General features: G+C 42.0%; 1 protein-coding gene and 1 long non-coding RNA gene across 3 annotated transcripts; one reads left to right on the forward strand and one right to left on the reverse strand.

The window, feature by feature from the left end:
• Positions 1–410: 410 nt before the first annotated feature.
• LOC102219452 lies at positions 411–8,955 on the reverse strand. The gene is made up of 7 exons (XM_005816349.3): positions 7,985–8,955; positions 5,495–5,692; positions 4,422–4,516; positions 4,146–4,302; positions 3,758–3,937; positions 3,396–3,443; positions 411–1,174 (listed from the first exon to the last, which is right to left on the reverse strand). The coding sequence occupies exons 2-7, from the start codon at positions 5,673–5,675 to the stop codon at positions 669–671; spliced, it is 1,167 nt and encodes a 388-aa protein (XP_005816406.2). The 5' UTR covers positions 5,676–5,692; positions 7,985–8,955; the 3' UTR covers positions 411–668.
• Positions 8,956–8,970: 15 nt separating this feature from the next.
• LOC111611907 lies at positions 8,971–18,348 on the forward strand. 2 transcript variants are annotated; one of them, XR_002754300.1, is made up of 5 exons: positions 8,971–9,409; positions 9,900–10,889; positions 14,180–14,263; positions 15,626–15,851; positions 16,450–18,348. It is a non-coding gene; the product is annotated as an uncharacterized LOC111611907 (long non-coding RNA). The 2 variants fall into 2 exon arrangements; XR_002754299.1 differs by having other exon boundaries at positions 9,900–10,001.
• The last annotated feature ends 87 nt before the right edge of the window (positions 18,349–18,435 follow it).

The raw sequence follows: 18,435 nt of genomic DNA on the forward strand, positions 1-18,435 counted from the left end.
CTTCCTGTTTGCTGCAGGGAGGTGAACTTGCATCAGCTGAGCAGCAGGTGTTCAGTGGAGCCCAGCTCCCCTCGCCTGATGAACCCGGGAGAAAGAGTGGCCATTTTGGAGGACAGATTCTGAAGAATCTCATCTTTCATTTATTATTCATGATAAATGTGTATATTTTCACATTCCTACCAAAGTTTGCTGTTAATTTTTGCTGTAAATTTATAAACTGGAAACTCAAGGTTTCAAGGTTTTGTTGAAATTATGAATATTTTATTTTCAATCATATTTTTAGTCTGTTTCTGTAGCAAATGAGCGTAAAAAACCATTTCAGTAGGGGTAGGCGAGTACAAGCTTTGGCTTCAGCCTGTTCCTTTTGAAATTAAATTTCCTTTTTTGGTAAATTATGAGTTTGTTCATTGTTATGTTTTTGTTTCCTGTGTTTAATGTTGACAACTTAAAATAAAGTGAGTTGATTGAAAAATCAAAATAATTGGGAGTTTTTCTCCATTTGTCCTGCTGCCAACGTGAGGACAACCTGAGCAGGATGTCAATAAATAAAGAGCCGGAACCGACCAGATCAGAACCAACGGCACCGACTGGGTCAGAACCTGGTTCCGGCCCTGCAGCAGGTCAGCGTGTCCTGCGTTCCGGTTCTGGTCAGATGGGCAGTAGGAGGGTCAGAACCGTGAGGCTTGATGTTGCTGCTGAGACCCGGTAGGGGGATTCTGCTGGTGGTTCTGCTGTAGGTTCTGGTCCGGTCCGGGCGGTCCGCTGCTGGTTTTGTCCCTCAGCATTCGCAGCGCAGTCTCAGAGAAGTCTCTGAGGACGTCCACGGCGTCCCTCTGCAGCTGCAGCGACTCCTGGACGAACTCCTGCTGGTTCTCCACCAGCAGCTGGACGGACCGGGTCAGAACCTCCAGGGAGCGCGACACCGAGCCCAGCAGCAGGCGGCCCGCACGCTGCTGCTGGAGGCTCTGGGAGGACAGCCGGGATGGGGACGGCCGGGACGGGAGCGACGGGACGGGAGCGACGGGGCGGGCGGCCGCTGCCGACGAAGAGGAGGAGGAGGAGGGAACGGCGCCCCCTGGAGGGAGGCTGCAGGACTTCTGGTTCTGGTTCTGGTGAGTCCTGGAGTACGTGAAGACGGGTCTGATCCTCTGCTTGACGTCCTGGGAGGACGGACCTGGAGGAGAGAGGGGGGAACTGAGGATCAGAACCTTCAGCAGGGCCTGAGGTCCGGAACCTTCAGAACCTTCAGCCGGGCCTGAGGTCTGGAACCTTCAGAACCTTCAGCCGGGCCTGAGGTCCAGAACCTTCAGAACTCAATTGCAGTGGAATGTTCACAGAACCAACACAAAATTGAGCCAATTTCGCACCGATTTTCTAAATTTTTGAGACGGGTGAATATTTACGTGACGCCGATCTCATCCTCTGATCGTTTCTACTTTAGCAAAGATCTATAAATCATCTCTGTCCTCTTCTGCTCTGCAGTGAGAGGACAGACTGACCGACAGACCGACCCACCAGGTCAGGTCTGCAAGCCTGTAGTCATCAGTAGTGACCTCACTGTGACCAACAGAGACTTTCTTCCTATATTTAACGACATTTCAATCAAAAAAGATTTCACTGGCTAAAATTGAAATCGGCAGGTCAAACCTTTTATAGATTGATAATCTGTGAGAATCTGCAGTCGGTTCACTGACCATGTAAGATGACGGCTCATGTAAAACTTTATCTCACTTACTTGAAGGTCTAACTGTGACTTTAACTAGACCAAAACCTCACATGTCAAAAACAGGAAGCACTATTTTTAGTGCTTATCCTAAATCCATAAGACTCAGGATATTTGTTCTTTTAAAGAATATCAGTAAAATGCAACGACATTCTAATTTCACAAGCTGATGTTTTATTCTCAGAATATTAGTTTGCTACTAATCGTCAAACTAGGACAACTTGATAACAAGGTTCAAGGTGTCATATTTCACAGGTCATTGAACAGTTTAATAAACAAATGTCCATGTGCAGCGAGGCGACCGACACACACACACACACACACACACGCACGCACACACACACACACACACACACACACACACACACACACACAGTGTCAGATCATGGTCACCATTAGAGCAGCAGTTTAAATGAGCCGATCAACCAGCGCTGAGTTCAGATCATCTTACAATCTAAAAAAACATCCAGCCTGGAAACAGGAAACTGTTGAGGACTGAATGTGTTGCCCTTTGTGTGGGAAACGTTTGTGGGTTTTATGGTGATGGATCCTCATGCATATATCTGTTGGTTTGTTGCCATGGCAACGAGTCTGCGTGTAGCTAGCCGACAGAGAAAGTGAGGGAGGAGGGGATACGAGTGGTTTGAGTTGTTCTTTGACGGTTTTTCTGAGTTATTTTCCCTTTGCTGCGGCGCACTGCTCTAAATTAGAAGGTTTCATTTAGTTACCGGAACCGTTCTACCGGAACCGTTCTACCAGAACCGTTCTACCAGAACCGTTCTACCGGCTCCGGATGGCAAGGAGAAGAATCGTCTTTTTGCCTTTGCAAAATTTCTGGATGTAAACAATAACATGAAACGTGTCTAAATGGTACCAGCTAATAATGAATGATAAACTTGTTCTAACATGTTTCCTACATTTGCAGTGGAATCTTAACTATTGACTTTGTTCACACTGCAGCTGGTGTGATTTTACTTACTTTAGCTGCTGCGATGTTCAGAGCAGCTCAGCTCTGAGCTTTAGAGTCAGCAGGTCCGCTGCCTGTCTGCAGCTCCCGACGCGGGAAAACTTATATTTTCCCCTGGCGAAGCACAAAATGACTGGCTAGTCTCAACACGTTAGGCGGGTCCAACACTACGCAGCTTGGAGTCCATCAGTGACAGCTCAGGTCCTGCCAGAACCGTAGTTATCATTTTTATACAGATTTTAGTAAAACAAACTTAAAACAATAAATGAGCATCAATGGAAAATTAAAAATATTTTGAACGGATGGTGAAAAATTTACTACCTTTAGTTACTTTTTACTACCTTTTACTGGCCTTAATTTGAGCTCATTTAATTTGACTACATTTCTCTGCCGCGCAGAAACCCTGTTCCACCTGCATGTAGCAAAGCCTGCTAACCGTCTGGCTCTCATCCAGTTGGTTGCTGTCTTCACTTTGTTGGCTTTCAAAGTTTCTGCCATTTTGCTTTGTTACGGTACTGGTGAGGCATTATGGGTAAAAGGCGCATTAAAAGGATCGATTTAAAGCGTTAATGAATTCATGTCGGGCCATTCAAATGAAAATCGATTCAAATCGATTACTGGATGTTTGAAACCCGGCCTTGGTCCAGACCCAACGGAACCAGCAGAAGACTGAATCCTTCATCATCATCATCATCGCCGTCTTACCTTCATCATCGGCCTGCTCGAACTCGGAGGAGGAGTGGATCAGCTCGTCTGCGAAACAACAACATCAGGTCAGCGGAGGAAGTAACTCCACCCAGGAGCTGCACAGGTCAAAGGTCAGGGAGCCAGCTAGCAGCTCTGCAGACCCCACACATGCTGGACTTGAGCTGCTTACACCTTTACCTTCAGGGCCGTTCTCACTGTGTGTGTGGCCCCGCCCCCAGGTGCATCAGTTATGGTAATTATTAGGGATGTGTTCATGGTACAATAAATTGATTGGAACATTAAAGACACAAATGTTGTAGAAATTAATCTCTGCCTACTTTTACCGCCATTTTTAAAGCGTAGGGCTTTAATCTGCTCACCGGGTTCGTTCTCCGGCGAGGACAGAGGCGACATGTCGAAGGACAGGCCGTCGCCATGGGAACCGGAGTTCTCATTCAAGTTCAGGTAGGAATACGGCGCCGGCGGCTGCATCAGCGGACCCGTCTGGAGCGACTTGGAAAAGTCCTCGGCAGGACTCCAGTCCTGGTCGCTGCCGCCATCTGGGGACCCGAACACGACAGCAGCTGGTAAAAGACCGGGCCGGCAGGCACGGCCATGTTGGTTCTGCGGCAGCCCAGAGCGAACAAACCACAAACGGGACGGCAGGTCGCCAAAAATGATCTGACACAAATCTTAGCTGAGACCAGATCTACTCAGGCTGAAGATCTGGAGGACAGAGGGCAAGCAGAAGGAGACATGGCTGCTGACCTCTGGAAGGACTCATCATCAGGATGCGATGCACCATCCGCTCCACCGGGCCCAGACGCTTCTTCCTCAGGTTGGAGCCGTTGGGGCCCCGCAGGGCCAGCAGCCGCCGCTTCCCGTCGCATTTCAGGTCCGCCCACTTCTTCATGATCTGCCGCGTCTGAGAGGAACGAAGAGGGAGCGATAAGATGAAGGCGGGCTGTGTTTGGCCCAGAGGGACGGAGGAGGACAGATGAAGAAAGGGAGACAAAGGGGGATGAGGAGGACAGAGGGACCGACCTCTCGGTGGTTCTCTCCCAGCCCGTTGATCCGATCCGTGATCTCGGTCCACTTCTGCTTCTTGGCGTCCACCGACACGCCGCGGTTAAACTTCTCTGGAAGAAAAACACTCAGGATGAGGATGATGATGATCATGAACTGCACAAATAAAGCCTTGATCCAATGGGCTACAATGGCCTAGTCAAAGCCCAGAGCTGAATCTCTCGCTCCAGTCTGACTGTTTCAGTTTCAGCCAGGCCCAGAAATATTCATACCCCCAGCAGATTCTGGCTGTGTTTTGATGTGCCGCCATGTTTCCTCTGAGCCAGTCGGGTTGGTGGGCGGAGCTCCAGATCAGCCTAAACTCTCCCTCCAGTTTACGTAAAAATCAGCAATAACTGTGACTTTATTGGAAAAATGATCAAAACATTGTGTTGAAGTGATGCTCACTCCCACCTACAGGTGGTGGTATTTCTCTCCTGATGTCCTGATGGATCAAATCTGTTCTCCACGAGGGAATCTCGAAAATACCAGAAATATTTCTAAAGCAGCTCCACAAATTACAGAAATGATTGTTAAATACTGGAGGAACTGACTAAAAATACTTATAAATACTTTAATGAACTAGATAAAGATCCATTTATTATTTGTGACTAGCTTTGAATGAAAGTAATTTAAATTCAGGGCGTGAATAATTTGGGGTTAAAGGTTTTGCAGCAGAAGCTCAGACTCAGAAGCAGATCTTTATTTGTAGAAAATGGTCAAATGTTTAATTTTTGTTCTGCTTCATGTTTATTTATGTCATAAAAACCTACTAAGGTTTGAGATGAAAAGCGTCATGTTTAGTCCATGAGGCCTTCTGAGCGGTACGGTGGCCCTGCTGGTCCACGTCCAGCAGCTCCGATTGGAGCTCTGGGGGATTTTTCAGGGATTCAAACAAAAATTTTGTTTTTGTTATGAATCATTTTTACTAAATGGAAATCTGAATGACTCAGGAAGCTAAGATATTCAGGAGGAGACAGAAACGTTACTAACAGCATCACTGCACAGGTTCTGATGCGGTTGCCATGGAGACGGCGAGACAGACCACTCACTGAGCAGGATGTGTCTGTTCTTCTTCACCTCATCCAGCAGCAGTTTCACCTCCGTGTAGGAGAACCGGGGTTTGGACCGGAACGCTTCCTTCACTCCTCCATGGACGCCGTCTTCCTCGTCTTCGCCCCACGCCGCGTCGCCGCCGGGCGCCGCCATCTTCTGATCCTCTGGGAAATCCATCAGAACCGGGCCCAGACCTGCAGGGAGGACAGGAGGGACATCACTGAGCTGCTCCAGATCCGTCGCTGCTCCCAACAGACTCATGAAGTTTTCCATACAGCCCAGTTAAGTTTTCCATTAACCGGGCTGCACAGTGGAACAGTGGGTAGCACTGTTGCCTTGCAGCAAGAAGGTCCTGGGTTCGATTCCCGTCCCAGAGTCTTTCTGTATGGAGTTTGAATGTTCTCCCTGGGCATGGTGGGTTCTCTCCCGTTCTACAGCTTCCTCCCACAGTCCAGAAACATGACTGTCAGGTTAACTGGTCTCTCTAAATTCCCCCTAGGTGTGAGTGTGTGTGAGTGTGCATTTGTTTCTAATACCCGATGGGGACCTTTTTCCTGACATATACTACGTTGTGGGGACCCACTGCTCTTTGTGGGGACCGAAGCCTGGTCCCCACAAGGGGAAACGCTGTTTTTGGGTCAGGGGTCAGATTTAGGACTACGGTGTGAATTGAGTTTTGGTTGGTTAGGGTGTAGGCTGTAGAAATGAATGGAAGTCAGTGGAAAGTCCCCACAAAGATAGCCGTGCAAACGTGTGTGTGTGTGTGTGTGCATGGTTGTTTGTCCTGTCTATCTCTGTGTTGCCCTGCAACAGACTGGCGACCTGTCCAGGTGACCCCGTTTCTCGCACCAGCACCTCCTGACCCACCAGGGACAAGGGTGGAAGAAAATGGACGGATGTTCATTAACTGGAAGCAGAAAACAGAAATAACGACTGGAAAACATCAGTCTGTGTGTAACTAACCCACATAGTGTTTTCACTTAGTGATAAAGTTGCTGAAATAAATAGACTTTTTATTAATATTCTCATTTATTGAATGGGTTTCTGTAGATTTTCTTATGCTGCATATTTGACCTCACTGTAAGGTCTCTGTATTTTATTTTAATGCTAATCTGCATGAAGACAACAAGCAAACATTAAGCAGAATTCCCCTTCAAATCTGTAAGTTACTGTAGGTGAGTCTGAACAATGATAAACTGTTTAAATCACAAAACTCATCCTTATAATTTTTAAAAAGTTGCGATGCAGCAGAAAACCTGCTGCTTCAGTTTCCTGAGGTGCTGCAGTTCATTATCATCCAAAAGAAAACATACAAAGATATTTTCATCTGCTTGCTTTTCTGTTTGTTAGCAGAGCGAATAAATATATATTGATATGGAAGTAGCTGAAAACTCCACCAGGGGGCAGCATAACGGGGGCAGCTGGTCCTATAAAAGCTTAACGGCTTTCCGTGATATAGATGTACGTGATATAGATGTACGGTGTGTTTCTTTAAGAATGACTTCGCTTGTAGCGTTTTACACTTGCCTGGATGAACAAAGTTTGATTTGATGCAGAATTGAACGGAACTTTTTAGCTGAATTAAGGACTATTAGAAGTATTTTTAGGGGATTCAGATTTATCCAAACTTCAGAAAAAGGTAAACATTTTGTTATATTTCATGTTTATTTGTAAATCATTCAATGAATGAATATGACTTGTTTTGAAAAAAAAAAGTAGAAAGCAAAACCAAAATATCTTGTTGAAAGCTTGATTTCAAAATGTTCATTGTAATATGTCAATATTAGTAATATTTACATTTGGCCATTGGTTAGGCTAACCCTAACCCTAGACATTGTGAATGTAAATGTATTAAATAACGTCAGTTATAAATAACTAATAAATAACTTCAGCTTGTTGTTATTGTCTTAATTTTCGCATAATTTGAATAATTAAAGGTATTTAAATCTACTCAGGTTATATTGAAATATGAATTATTGCTGAAAGTGTTGCTATTCTGCCAGACGGTCGTGTTAAATGCGGAAGAAACAGTTTGCGTATTTGTTAACGTGCTAATTTATCTGATTTAAAACGACCGTTGCGCCGGTCACGTGTCCGCTGTGAGCCAATCAGCAGCGGTGCTGCGGGTCTTTGTTCAGCCTCTCCTCCCTGATGGTCGAGTCGGGCTGCGGCAGTCAGACTCTCCGCTAATCTGCGCCGGTTTAAAGCGTTTTTCGGGCGGAGAACAACTCGTGATGGTCTCGGTGTGGACCCGGTCTTTATCTGGAATGTTCCGGCCGGTCTGGGCTCTGTTTTCCGGCGTCGCTCGGAGGGTTAATCGCGGCTCTCGGTGTCAGACATGGAGGACAAAACGCTGCTGGTTTTTCCTTCTGCTTTCGCATTTTCACCATTCCTGTCGCGGAAGCTGAACTTCAGCTGTTTGTTTCGGGTAAATAACGACGCCACGCAGCGCTGATGTGAAGCAGAATGAGTCGAAAAATAATTACCAGTAAAATAAAAATGGCGCTGTTCTCCTCCTCCTCCTTCTTTCTCTGCGGTTCTCCCGAAACTTCGTTGCGCAGACTCCGCACTCGGTTTTTTCCTTTCCTTAAACGCGCAACATTTTTGCTCCAGCTGCGCGCCCCCTGCTGGCCTGGAAACTGTTTACACCAACCACTTCATTTCCACACAAAATGAAAACTGAACTATTTCAGCGGAGAACTTGTTTTATTCTAGTTACGGAACATCACAATTAACTTTCTTTGTCTGAAGTGAGTCTGAGATAAAGTTGTCTTTAAATGACGTCATGCATGGGTGACAGTACAACTAATTGTCAATATGAGGGAAACGAATCAAAGCAACAAAGATGGATAAACATTACTGTAAGCATAAATATCAGAAAATATGGGTAGAGTTATAGAGGTTTGCAAAGTTGAAATCAAACATATTCATGTCGCATTCATTACATTTTGTGGGTTTAATGAAAGACATTAGTAGGATTTTTGTTAACAATCTAATGATTTTCTAATTCTGAACGAATAAAGCATCCTTTCATTTTAACCGTACAATCCTAAATTCATTATAAAAACAAATAAAAACATAACATGAAACAAAGAAGTCGCCCATTGTTTCTGATACAACTGAACAATTAAACATTTAATATTTCAAGTAATAATAATATTCTACTTTTTAGTATTTTCTTTTGGTGACTCGTTAATGTGGAGCGCTTCGTTGTTTCACCTCCATTTCAGAAGATGCATGGGGAGGAAAGAAGATGGAGTGGCCGGCAGGGAGCAGTTCCACGTTCGGCCGCTTGGGGGCCCCAGTGATCTTTCTCTGAGAATAAACGCGTGTTTACCTCCTGGGCGCAATGCCCGACAACCCCGGAAGAGGGCGCCATGGCACACGTGTTTCCAGCCAGTCAGGAACATGAGAGGCGGTAGAAAGAGCTGAGGAGGGGGAGGGTTGACCAGTACTGGCCAAACTGGTAAGTGGACTGGTTTCTGGGAATATCAGCAGCTGTTCCTGTTTCTATGATGTTCTAAACAGAAAAGAAAAATGATTTCCTCAAATAAGGAAACCTCATAAAGCCTGATCAGGTTGTGTCGGTTGCTGTTGGCGGTGCTGCTGTGGGGACCTGAAGATGCTTTATAGGGGGGAAAGTGAAGTGATTAAAAAAACCCTGCAGTCAAATTAAAGCACTTCTGGCCGCTAAAGAATTGAAAACAAATGAAAAGAGGAACAATGTCAGAGGTTCCTCTTTTGCTGTCTGCTCAGGACTCTAACCAGGTCAGCTGGTCTGTTCTACCGCCTCATGAGGTTGTTAGCTTTCTGGTTGGCGGCGTCGATGCGGGAGACGTTCAGGTTGGCCTGCAGACAAAGACAGGAAACAGGTGCTTCATTACAGGAAGAACAGTCTGGAATATTCTACGGTACTGGTATTTTTATTAAATTTATTGCCTGTTTTTCATGAATCAGTGGGAATTTGACGCTCCTGCTTCTGCATTGACTGTTTTGTGGTATGTGAGTAAACGGGGCTGAATACGGTATCGTTTTTCTTTGACTTCATCTTTATGCAGTGTGTCTGTTCAACATAGTGAAGTTAGTGGCTGTAATAGAACAAAATGAGAAATTGTTCAAGCTGTGCGAATACTTTTGTGTGGAGTTTTTCCGCTGATTCCTACCTGAAAGTTATTATGTCTGGTTCACACTAGACTAGACTTTAGACCGATTTTGCTCCGATTTTCCCTTCCACCAATCTTAAGAACGAACCGATTATTGTGATTGGCCTTAAAAATAATCGTCAGAGATCTTAATGTCGTGTATTCAGAGTCATCCGGTCTAAAAAGAAAAACGTTGAGACGTTCAGATCTAAACTCCGGGATTTTAAACATGTTGGATTGTCTTGCCCTGACATTGCAGAGTGTGGTGCTCCCCAGCGATAATGCAGCCTGTTGAATCAGAAACGAGGTGATGGAAACACGGAGGGGAAACTAAAATGGCCGTGGCACACCAGGAAGTCCGGTGAGACGTCTTTGTATCTTTTTTTCCCTCCGTTAATTTCAGTCCACAAACAATCGCTACTGCTTCTTCCCCTTCGGACATGTTTGTTTTCTCTGATTTCATATTTGATCTCAAGTGGCTTATAGAGATTTCCCGTCTGACTCTTGAATGTTGATGAGTGAAATCGGTCTGCGTGCGGTGTGTCGTCTTTGCTGTAGCACTGTAGGACCAAACCTGTTATTTCTATCATCATGAGTGGAGTCTCTCAGGTTTTTAAAATCTTGCCAGGGAACCAGGGATCAGTAGGGGTTAACTGGAGTGGTGATTCCCTGTTTGTTAGTGTTTTTAAAAACATTTTCCAGCTCTATCCTAACACTGAGGAGTCGTAGGTTTCATACCGCCTCCGTAATGCGGATGATCTGATCTTTCTGTGACTCCAGCTCATTGCCGATGTCCAGAGCCATGCTTTTCAGATTTCCCACGATGCTCCCCACGTGAGCCAGGTTTTCCTCCATCTCATCCTCTCTGGCGTCGTCCATCACCCTGAAACAAAGGAGGCAGTGTGTGTGTGTGTGTGTGTGTGATGACGTTGCATGTTTGAGCAGCTGCCTTGGGGAGTTAATGACGGCTTGGATTACCTCCAGGCTGTCAGAATAAAAGCAAACACCCACCAGGCTGCTACCTCGCTAGCTGCTCTGTGTACCTGCGGATGTGTCCTCCACTCATCATCATCTGCTCTCGCTGGTCGACGACCCGAGACGTTGGAGGCTGATTGGCTATAGCCCCATCCTGATTGGAGGCTCCGCCCCAAACTGCCTTGTACGCCCTGCTCTCCTCGAAGGCTTTCAGTCTGAGAGAAGAAAGTGACCTCGTCAATGACCTCTAATTGTGTACAGCTGTTGATGTCAGGTATGGTATTGAGCATACTCAGTTCCTTCATATCTTCCCACCTGTTACACCAGATTTGATCCATTGTTCTCCAGACCTGTCAGAGTTTTTCTCTGGACCCTGTTTCAGACCTGATTTCTTCCGATCCATGAAATTAAGCCTAATGTGTTTAAAACAAGGATTAAAGTAGGCAAAGTGGATAAAAGACGTTGGCCAGATAAATCAGAACTAAAAGTAATTAAAGCTGCAAGCAGCCTCGGGCGGCCCTCGCAGCAAGCGCCGCTCCGGCCTATTGGCCACCGCGGGGGTTCCGGCCACCGCAGAAGCTCTCGCACGTTTTCCAGAGCCGCAGCCCGCTCCCCACCGCAGAAGCTCCGCCGCAGTTTCCAGCATCGCCGCCCGCTAGCCGCCGCAGAAGCTGTCGCGCATTTTCCCCGCCCGTCCACCGGGCGACAGGCGTGAATGCGTTCGGCGGCGCTCCCCGACGACTGTCGAAAAATCTGGTGCAGATCGGTCGATGCGTCGAGGAGATACGGATGATGTATTAACTTAGGGGGCGCAGTGGAGTCAAATTACATCTCAAACCCGTCGGGCTCTTTAGAGGTGAACAAAGATCATACATATCCAGTTTGGTGCCAATCGGATGATCCACGCGTGAATTAGAGCCAAACGTATGCATATGGCGAGGGACTGATATTCGCCATTTGGCCACGCCCACACGGTTCAGCCAGCAGCGAGCATTGACAGAGTTTATCAGCCGAATCATCTTGATTAGGTCAAGAGAGCCATAAACGGAGCTTTCCAAGGAAAAAAAGACACTTCCTGTTCTGAGGGGGCGGGGCTTAGATGACGTCATAATATGATGACATAGGGTCGTCAAGGATCCCACCAGGGTCACTCGTGCAAAGTTTGGTGCAGAAGTTATCGACCGTTCACAGTAAAATACAAGACTTCCTGTTGTCAGAGGGCGTGGCCTACGTGATGTCATCATTTGACCATTGGATATTATTCTACACCCGAGGATGATCAATATCTCAAACTTTGGTGTCTCTGTGATTTTTTGTGTTAGAATTACAAATTATTTAATTTTTTCCTCTTTAATTCAACATTGAACTGTCATTCCGTAGGGCCATGCTGCCCTCTGGTGTCGAATTACTGAAATAATGAAACTATTTCAGTAATTTCAGTAATTCGACACCAGAGGGCAGCATTGCCCTACGGAATGACAAAGGATCCCCTTTGTAATTACATATTACACAGTCGATCACAGGGGAACTTTGACCCCTGCTAACCCCCCTTCAACATGCTCCAAAACTCACCAATTTGATAACTTTAAATCAAACATGCCTTATGATCAGACTGACCGAGTTTGAAGCCGATCAATCGAAATCCCTAGGAGGAGTTCGATCAAATACGAAGGCTGTAAACGTCAAAATCGAGGTCAAATGAACTTCAATCTAAAATGGCCGACTTCCTGCGATACTTGCACTATGACATTAATTTTAATTTCTGAGTGTCTTGGGAGCTCTACAAGTGTACAGGTCCTCTCCTTTTGCACATTTGAATTTGTATTTGTTTTTGCACTTCAACTGTTCCATATGCACTCATGCAACACATCCAAGGATTTGCATTATACTTTCATTACATTTTCAGTGTTTTAAAGCACCATTAATAATTATTTACAGATAAAGGCAATATCATACAGTTTTGTGTGAAAGATTTAAAAATATTTGCAACTTCCTACACAAGTGAGACTTCCAAATAGTTATCAGTCCAGTATGAACCCAACCAAAATTTAAAGAACTTTGAAATCTTACTTTCAGGAGATGATTTATTTTCATTTCCTGTTTAATAGTTAAGGATTAGCATGGACTTCCTGTAGGGTTGACAGTGCTGTTGATGTAATTATTGTGCCCCAAAACAATTAAATAATAACATCAAAAAGTTCGATACGTTGTTTTTGTTTTGTTTAATTTTTTCCTAAATATAATAATGTGTGAGAGATTGTGTCAGTGGCATTCATTAACTTGAAATACTTTGCAGGACGGCACTTTACGAAATTTAGTCCATTTACTTGTATTAGCTTGCCGGTAGATAAGCCACTTTCAATATGGCGGACGCTATTACGTGTCGCAACAAGAGGCCGACCCGCTCAAGCAATAACTTCCGGTTTCAAAAGCACTCTCGTCCAATCAGCGATCTCTCAGGTCTCCAACTGTGACATGCCCTTTCCATTTTATTAATGTTGTAGTGGTTTCGTCAATGTTGTAGTGCTTTTGTTAATGTTATAGTGCTTTTGTAATTTGTAATTGTGGTTCGTTAATGTAGTGTTATGCATGTCAGGCCCACCGTTGGAAAACCCAGTTTCCACGTCGATCTCTTTGTCATATGTGGACTAATACTGCCCCCAAGTGGGGAATTACTGAAATTGTTACAAAACAGTCTGCTGATGTACGACATACTTTATATTATTTGTAACCAAAATTACTGAATCTTTGTACTCTAACCCACAAAACACAATTAGTAAAAACAAAAAAACAGACAATATCTAACAATTTATATTTACAGAATTATCATATATTAACATAGCCTATATCCCACAGATGCATTGTTCTGTATTTAATGGGCTGCTTCGGATTTGTAAAAGGGTTTGGGAGAATTAATGTGTATCTGAACAGCTGAATTGATGCTTTGTCTGGTGTCTCATGCAGATATTAGCTGCCTAAGTCAAGCCCAACCGCTCATCCACGCACAAAAACTCTGGAGCAGGTCGGCAGATATAGCTGATGGATTAACCTAGGTTTGCAGTGGAGTATCAGATGTGGTGTGTAATATAGACTGTGCTATTTTTGGAATATATATAGTTGCTTAAGTATGAACAGTTACCTGCAAAAGTGGTGCAATACTTCTTGGTAAAGCTTTTTATTTCCAATCATATCTAATTATTGATTTGAAAGTATCAATGTTTTTTATTATCAGTAATTGTTAATTTATATGTGTTGTAATTGCATAAATAATATGAGGGTCATAATCATAAGGCTCAAGGCTGAAATGGGCGTTATTAAGAAAGGAAATCTTGTTGTCCATCACAAACATTGTCCAGTTAAATTTGGGAAGAAGGGCGGGTCTTTCTCTTAGTCCCGCCTATTTTAGCTCGTCTTGTATAGTCTCAGATTCGCGGTCATTTTCTTTTATTGTACGACTGAATCAGAGACGTAAGTATTTTATGGTATTATTTGAATAATAAGTTAATGTTTTTATTGCGTTTTGTCTTTATAGTTGTTATTGTCTATATATTTTGTGTTTTCTAGAAAATGGCAGAATGTTCTCCATTAAAACTTAAATTAAGCGACCCGGACCTCAAAGCGGTCCAAAATGCTGCCCAGCTGGCTTGTGTAAGTATATTAGTTGGTAACTAAGTTTAAAAAAGTATTGTGTTTGGAAATTTGTGTATGAGGTTGTGTAGTGTTAAGTAGTTCGAATGACGGTAATTCTTTTTGGATATGAAAACATACCTGTGAAGTTTTAGGTTAGAGAATTCCATAACGTTCGCCTCCAGTGGGTACAACTACCTACGTAAAATGGAGGGGGGAGGGAGGGCCGCCATTACACTACGGACAGGTGGACGTAAGTTCACGTAGTGGGATAAATGTAAGACTGGGGGGACAGAAGAAAGGAAGTAACGCGGCGTAAAGTCAGGGGATGAAGATGGAGGGGATGGGGGGCAATACAGGGAAATATTAATATTGGAGCATGGCTAGAAAGATGGGTAAAATAAACTGTGGTTCCCGGCTAATACGGGAGACTTTACAGCTAATTATTAAAAAGCTATAAAACATGGTATAGTCCAGAAAACTAAGTGCGGGGAAAGAAACATAACCTAAGTGCGGAGTGGATTCATGTGGGTATAAATGGTGCGATTTGATTGTCAGGCGCATGTGGTTTATATTGAACTTCTATGTGGATCACCTCGAGGATTGTCGTGGTGCGTTTCGTTTGGCGTTGTGCGATTTGAACTGTATTGAGCGGTTAATGCTTTGAGCGCGTCCGACACTTCAATGTAAACCTTACGACCAAGGCGCGTTTTGTGGGCATATGTTTCGAAGTTGAAGCAAACATGTCTTTGATATCAATGCAGCTTTAAATGTGTTTCATGTAAGACTAATTTCATTTGAAAGAAGTAGTTAAATTCTTTATTGATATTGCATAAAGATACAATTACAATATTTTGTTGAAGGCATTCATAAGTTCAAATTATGAAACTATTACATTCCTAAACATCAACACAATAAAGGTAATATAAATATTGATATCTAATAAATTATTTCAGTTTTGATAGAATTATGCTAAAAAAGTGAAGCAAAAGAGAAGACCTATCAACTGAGAAAGCAATAGTAAAATGATGAAATTGTTTCCACATAATTCAACAAAATTATTTTCTAGCAGCTTTGAGTAAACTTATTTTTCTTTTCTTATACACATAACAACTGCAGAGCCAGTTGTTATGTGTTTCATATGTGACTACTTTCTTAAAAAATTTCTTTATTTTCTGTGTCAAGTTTTAAGTTATCTTTAGATGTTTTCTTTGTTTTAAACTTTTCTTCACAAACTAAGCATGTGTGACATGAAGCATTTAGAGTGATGGAATAGTTTCCCTATTAGTTGTTTAATAGGATTTATTATTTATGGTCCTGTTAAGTATAGTATTAGTGTTTGTTGTAAAATGTGTTTAACAGTTAATTTATTTTTTTTTACAGTACCATTGCAGAGATCCCCTAGCTTCCCGCGAAGCGATCCAACGAAGCATGCATGAGGCTTTCCAGCTGAGCCTCGAAGCGCTAGAAAAAAAGGCCAGACAGCTGAAGGCTTCGGAAAAGAGGGTGCAGCATCTCCTCAATGAAGTTGAGCATGCCAACAAGAAATTGGTTGCTGCCCAACAAAAAATTGAAATATTGGAGGGCTGCACAGCATTTTATGTTGATGGTAGGTATATTTATAGTATATCATGCTGATTATAGGTTTTATTTTTGTTTTATATTTTAATCTTAATTAACATATGATATAATGGTATATCATGAGGTATTTGTAGTGTATACAGAAATTATTTTTTGTTTCTTCGATGTTTTATTTTTTTTTTTGTTTTTACAAATCCATTGAGAATAAAAGGAAAGATTCACTTTTGATAAAAGAAATGTAAAAAACTGTTAACTATCAAACTGAAAAATGAGCTTCACAAAATAATGACATTCACTCATTTAGATGTTAAATAATGATTGTATTAATATTTAGCCCCGTCTAGTGAGCATCTACTGGCTATCCCTTCATATTTGATCCTGGCAGAGATTTTAAAGCAGAAAATGTTGTGTAAGTGAGCATAGAGTTTTGCAGGAGCTTGAGAAGCAAGGTTTGAGTCCAAACACTACAAGTTTTAAGACGAAAGACATCAAGTCCTGCTCCACGTTCCTCCCACAGTCATGTTAATTGGGTTTTATAAAATTTTACTTTGGTATGTGTGTGCAAAAAGCAGACAGGTCGCAGGGTATCCTGTCTGATATTCTTTTTTTATGCTAAAATCTTTCAGAAAAAACCGATGCAACGACCCAGACACAGGACGAGGAGGAAGAAGTCTCAGAGATGAGTTGCATTGCTGAAGATTAATTTTTTTTTCTTTAAGTTCAGTGTTTTTGTATGTTTTTTTTCAAAATGGTTCTATTAAAATGGTTTTACTTTTCTGAATGGATTCATTTTACATTTTTGTAACATGATAAAACAAGATAACCCTTCTAGGGTAAAATGTAGTTTAATGTGAAGTTGAGTTAAAGTTTTAGGGAAGGTCCAAGTGGGATATTAACAGACTAAAAGTAAGTTTGGTATAAATGTTGATGTCACACAACTGTGTTATGGTTTTGACAGAGCTTAGATGGAAGGGAAGATTTTATTTATTTTGTTGGTTTCTATTTTTATTGAGCAACATGGATGGTGGTTAAAGTATGGTATGGACAACCCAAAGAACCAACACCAGAACCGGTTGATTAAGGAGCTGAAGGAGGGAGAGACAGGGAGCAGCAACATCTGCAGCAGGTGGGATAGTGAGAAGTGAGACGCAAAGGATACTTTGAAGATGACTTGTACACACACTGGCCAGTGCAACAAAGATTCTGGAAAAATGGAGTATTTCTAATTTATTTCTATTTCCTTCTAATTTAATCTTTATTAAATTAGATAAATTTATTAGTTGAAATAACTAATAAAATGGAGTGATCAGAATTAATTTAGTAAAATATAAACGCTGTGCTTTTTTCTACAAGTAAATAGTCACATCAAAAAGTTAGAAATGTCTAGTTTCTTACAGCATAGTTAAACAAAGTTAGAGATGTTATCTTTACTGCTTTTTTCCCCCAATTCCCAAATATATTGGGGTGTGTGACAGACTGTGTGAATGACAGGCATTAACTTATAATACTTTTTATAACAATGTTTTATGAACTTTGGTACATTTACTTGTATTAGATACACCACATTCAATTTTGGGGATGGTGTGACTTATTGCAGCAACTAGTCAAAATTTGTTTTAAGATATCTCCAAATGAATTAGCGATATTTTTAATTAGATGGCTTATCCATTTAAGATATCTTAAAATAATTACGTTCAGATATGTTAAATTATGATAATAGATATGTGTCCCGTTAAATAACAGATGAAGTGACATCATTTGAGATATTTTGAGAGTAACTTTCACTTGTCAAAATGTAATGTAAGATGTCATAAATAAACAAGTTCCAAAGTAATGGATTTGGATGGATGGTTAGGAAATGGATTAAAATGTATGGATTAGAGGACAAGGAAATAGCTCATTTTAATCCAATTAGCGTTATTCCTCCATGGTTAATACCAGAGGTTAATGTAGATTTGAAAATTAATACAATGAAAAATGATTGGAATTTAAATGAAATAGGGATCAAGACTGATATTTATTTAAGAAATACATATAACAATTATCTTAAAATTTATACAGATGGATCTAAGAATCTAAAAGGATATGTGGGAATAGGAATATATATATCAGAGTTTAAAAAATGTATTTCTAAAAGAATATCAGATCATTTGTCGGTTTTTACAGCAGAAATGGTGGCAGTTATATTAAGCTTGCAATGGGTTGAGGAGGTCCGACCAGACAGGGTGGTGGTGTGCACAGATTCCAAAGCTGTAGTAGAAAGTATTAAGGGAGAAGGAAACGATAGAAAAGATTTTATATTAGAAATTCATCATATTTTATTTAGATTATATAGGGGTGGCATTGATGTTTGGTTTTGTTGGGTGCCAGCACATGAAGGAGTAAAAGGCAATGAAAAGGCAGATAAATTAGCTAAAAGGGCTTTAGAGGGGGAAATAACAATTTCAATTCCTTTTGGAAAAGGGGAAGGGAAATCACTTATTAAAAGTAAAGAAATGGAGAAATGGCAAGAAATGTGGAATGAAGATAAGAAAGGAAGAAGATTATATGAAGTACAAAAGTCAGTTTGAATTCGAAGCATTAATGAAAGAAACAGAAGAGAAGAAATAATA

Source organism: Xiphophorus maculatus, chromosome 18 (assembly GCF_002775205.1).
Source record: "Xiphophorus maculatus strain JP 163 A chromosome 18, X_maculatus-5.0-male, whole genome shotgun sequence".
Lineage (NCBI taxonomy): Eukaryota > Metazoa > Chordata > Actinopteri > Cyprinodontiformes > Poeciliidae > Xiphophorus > Xiphophorus maculatus.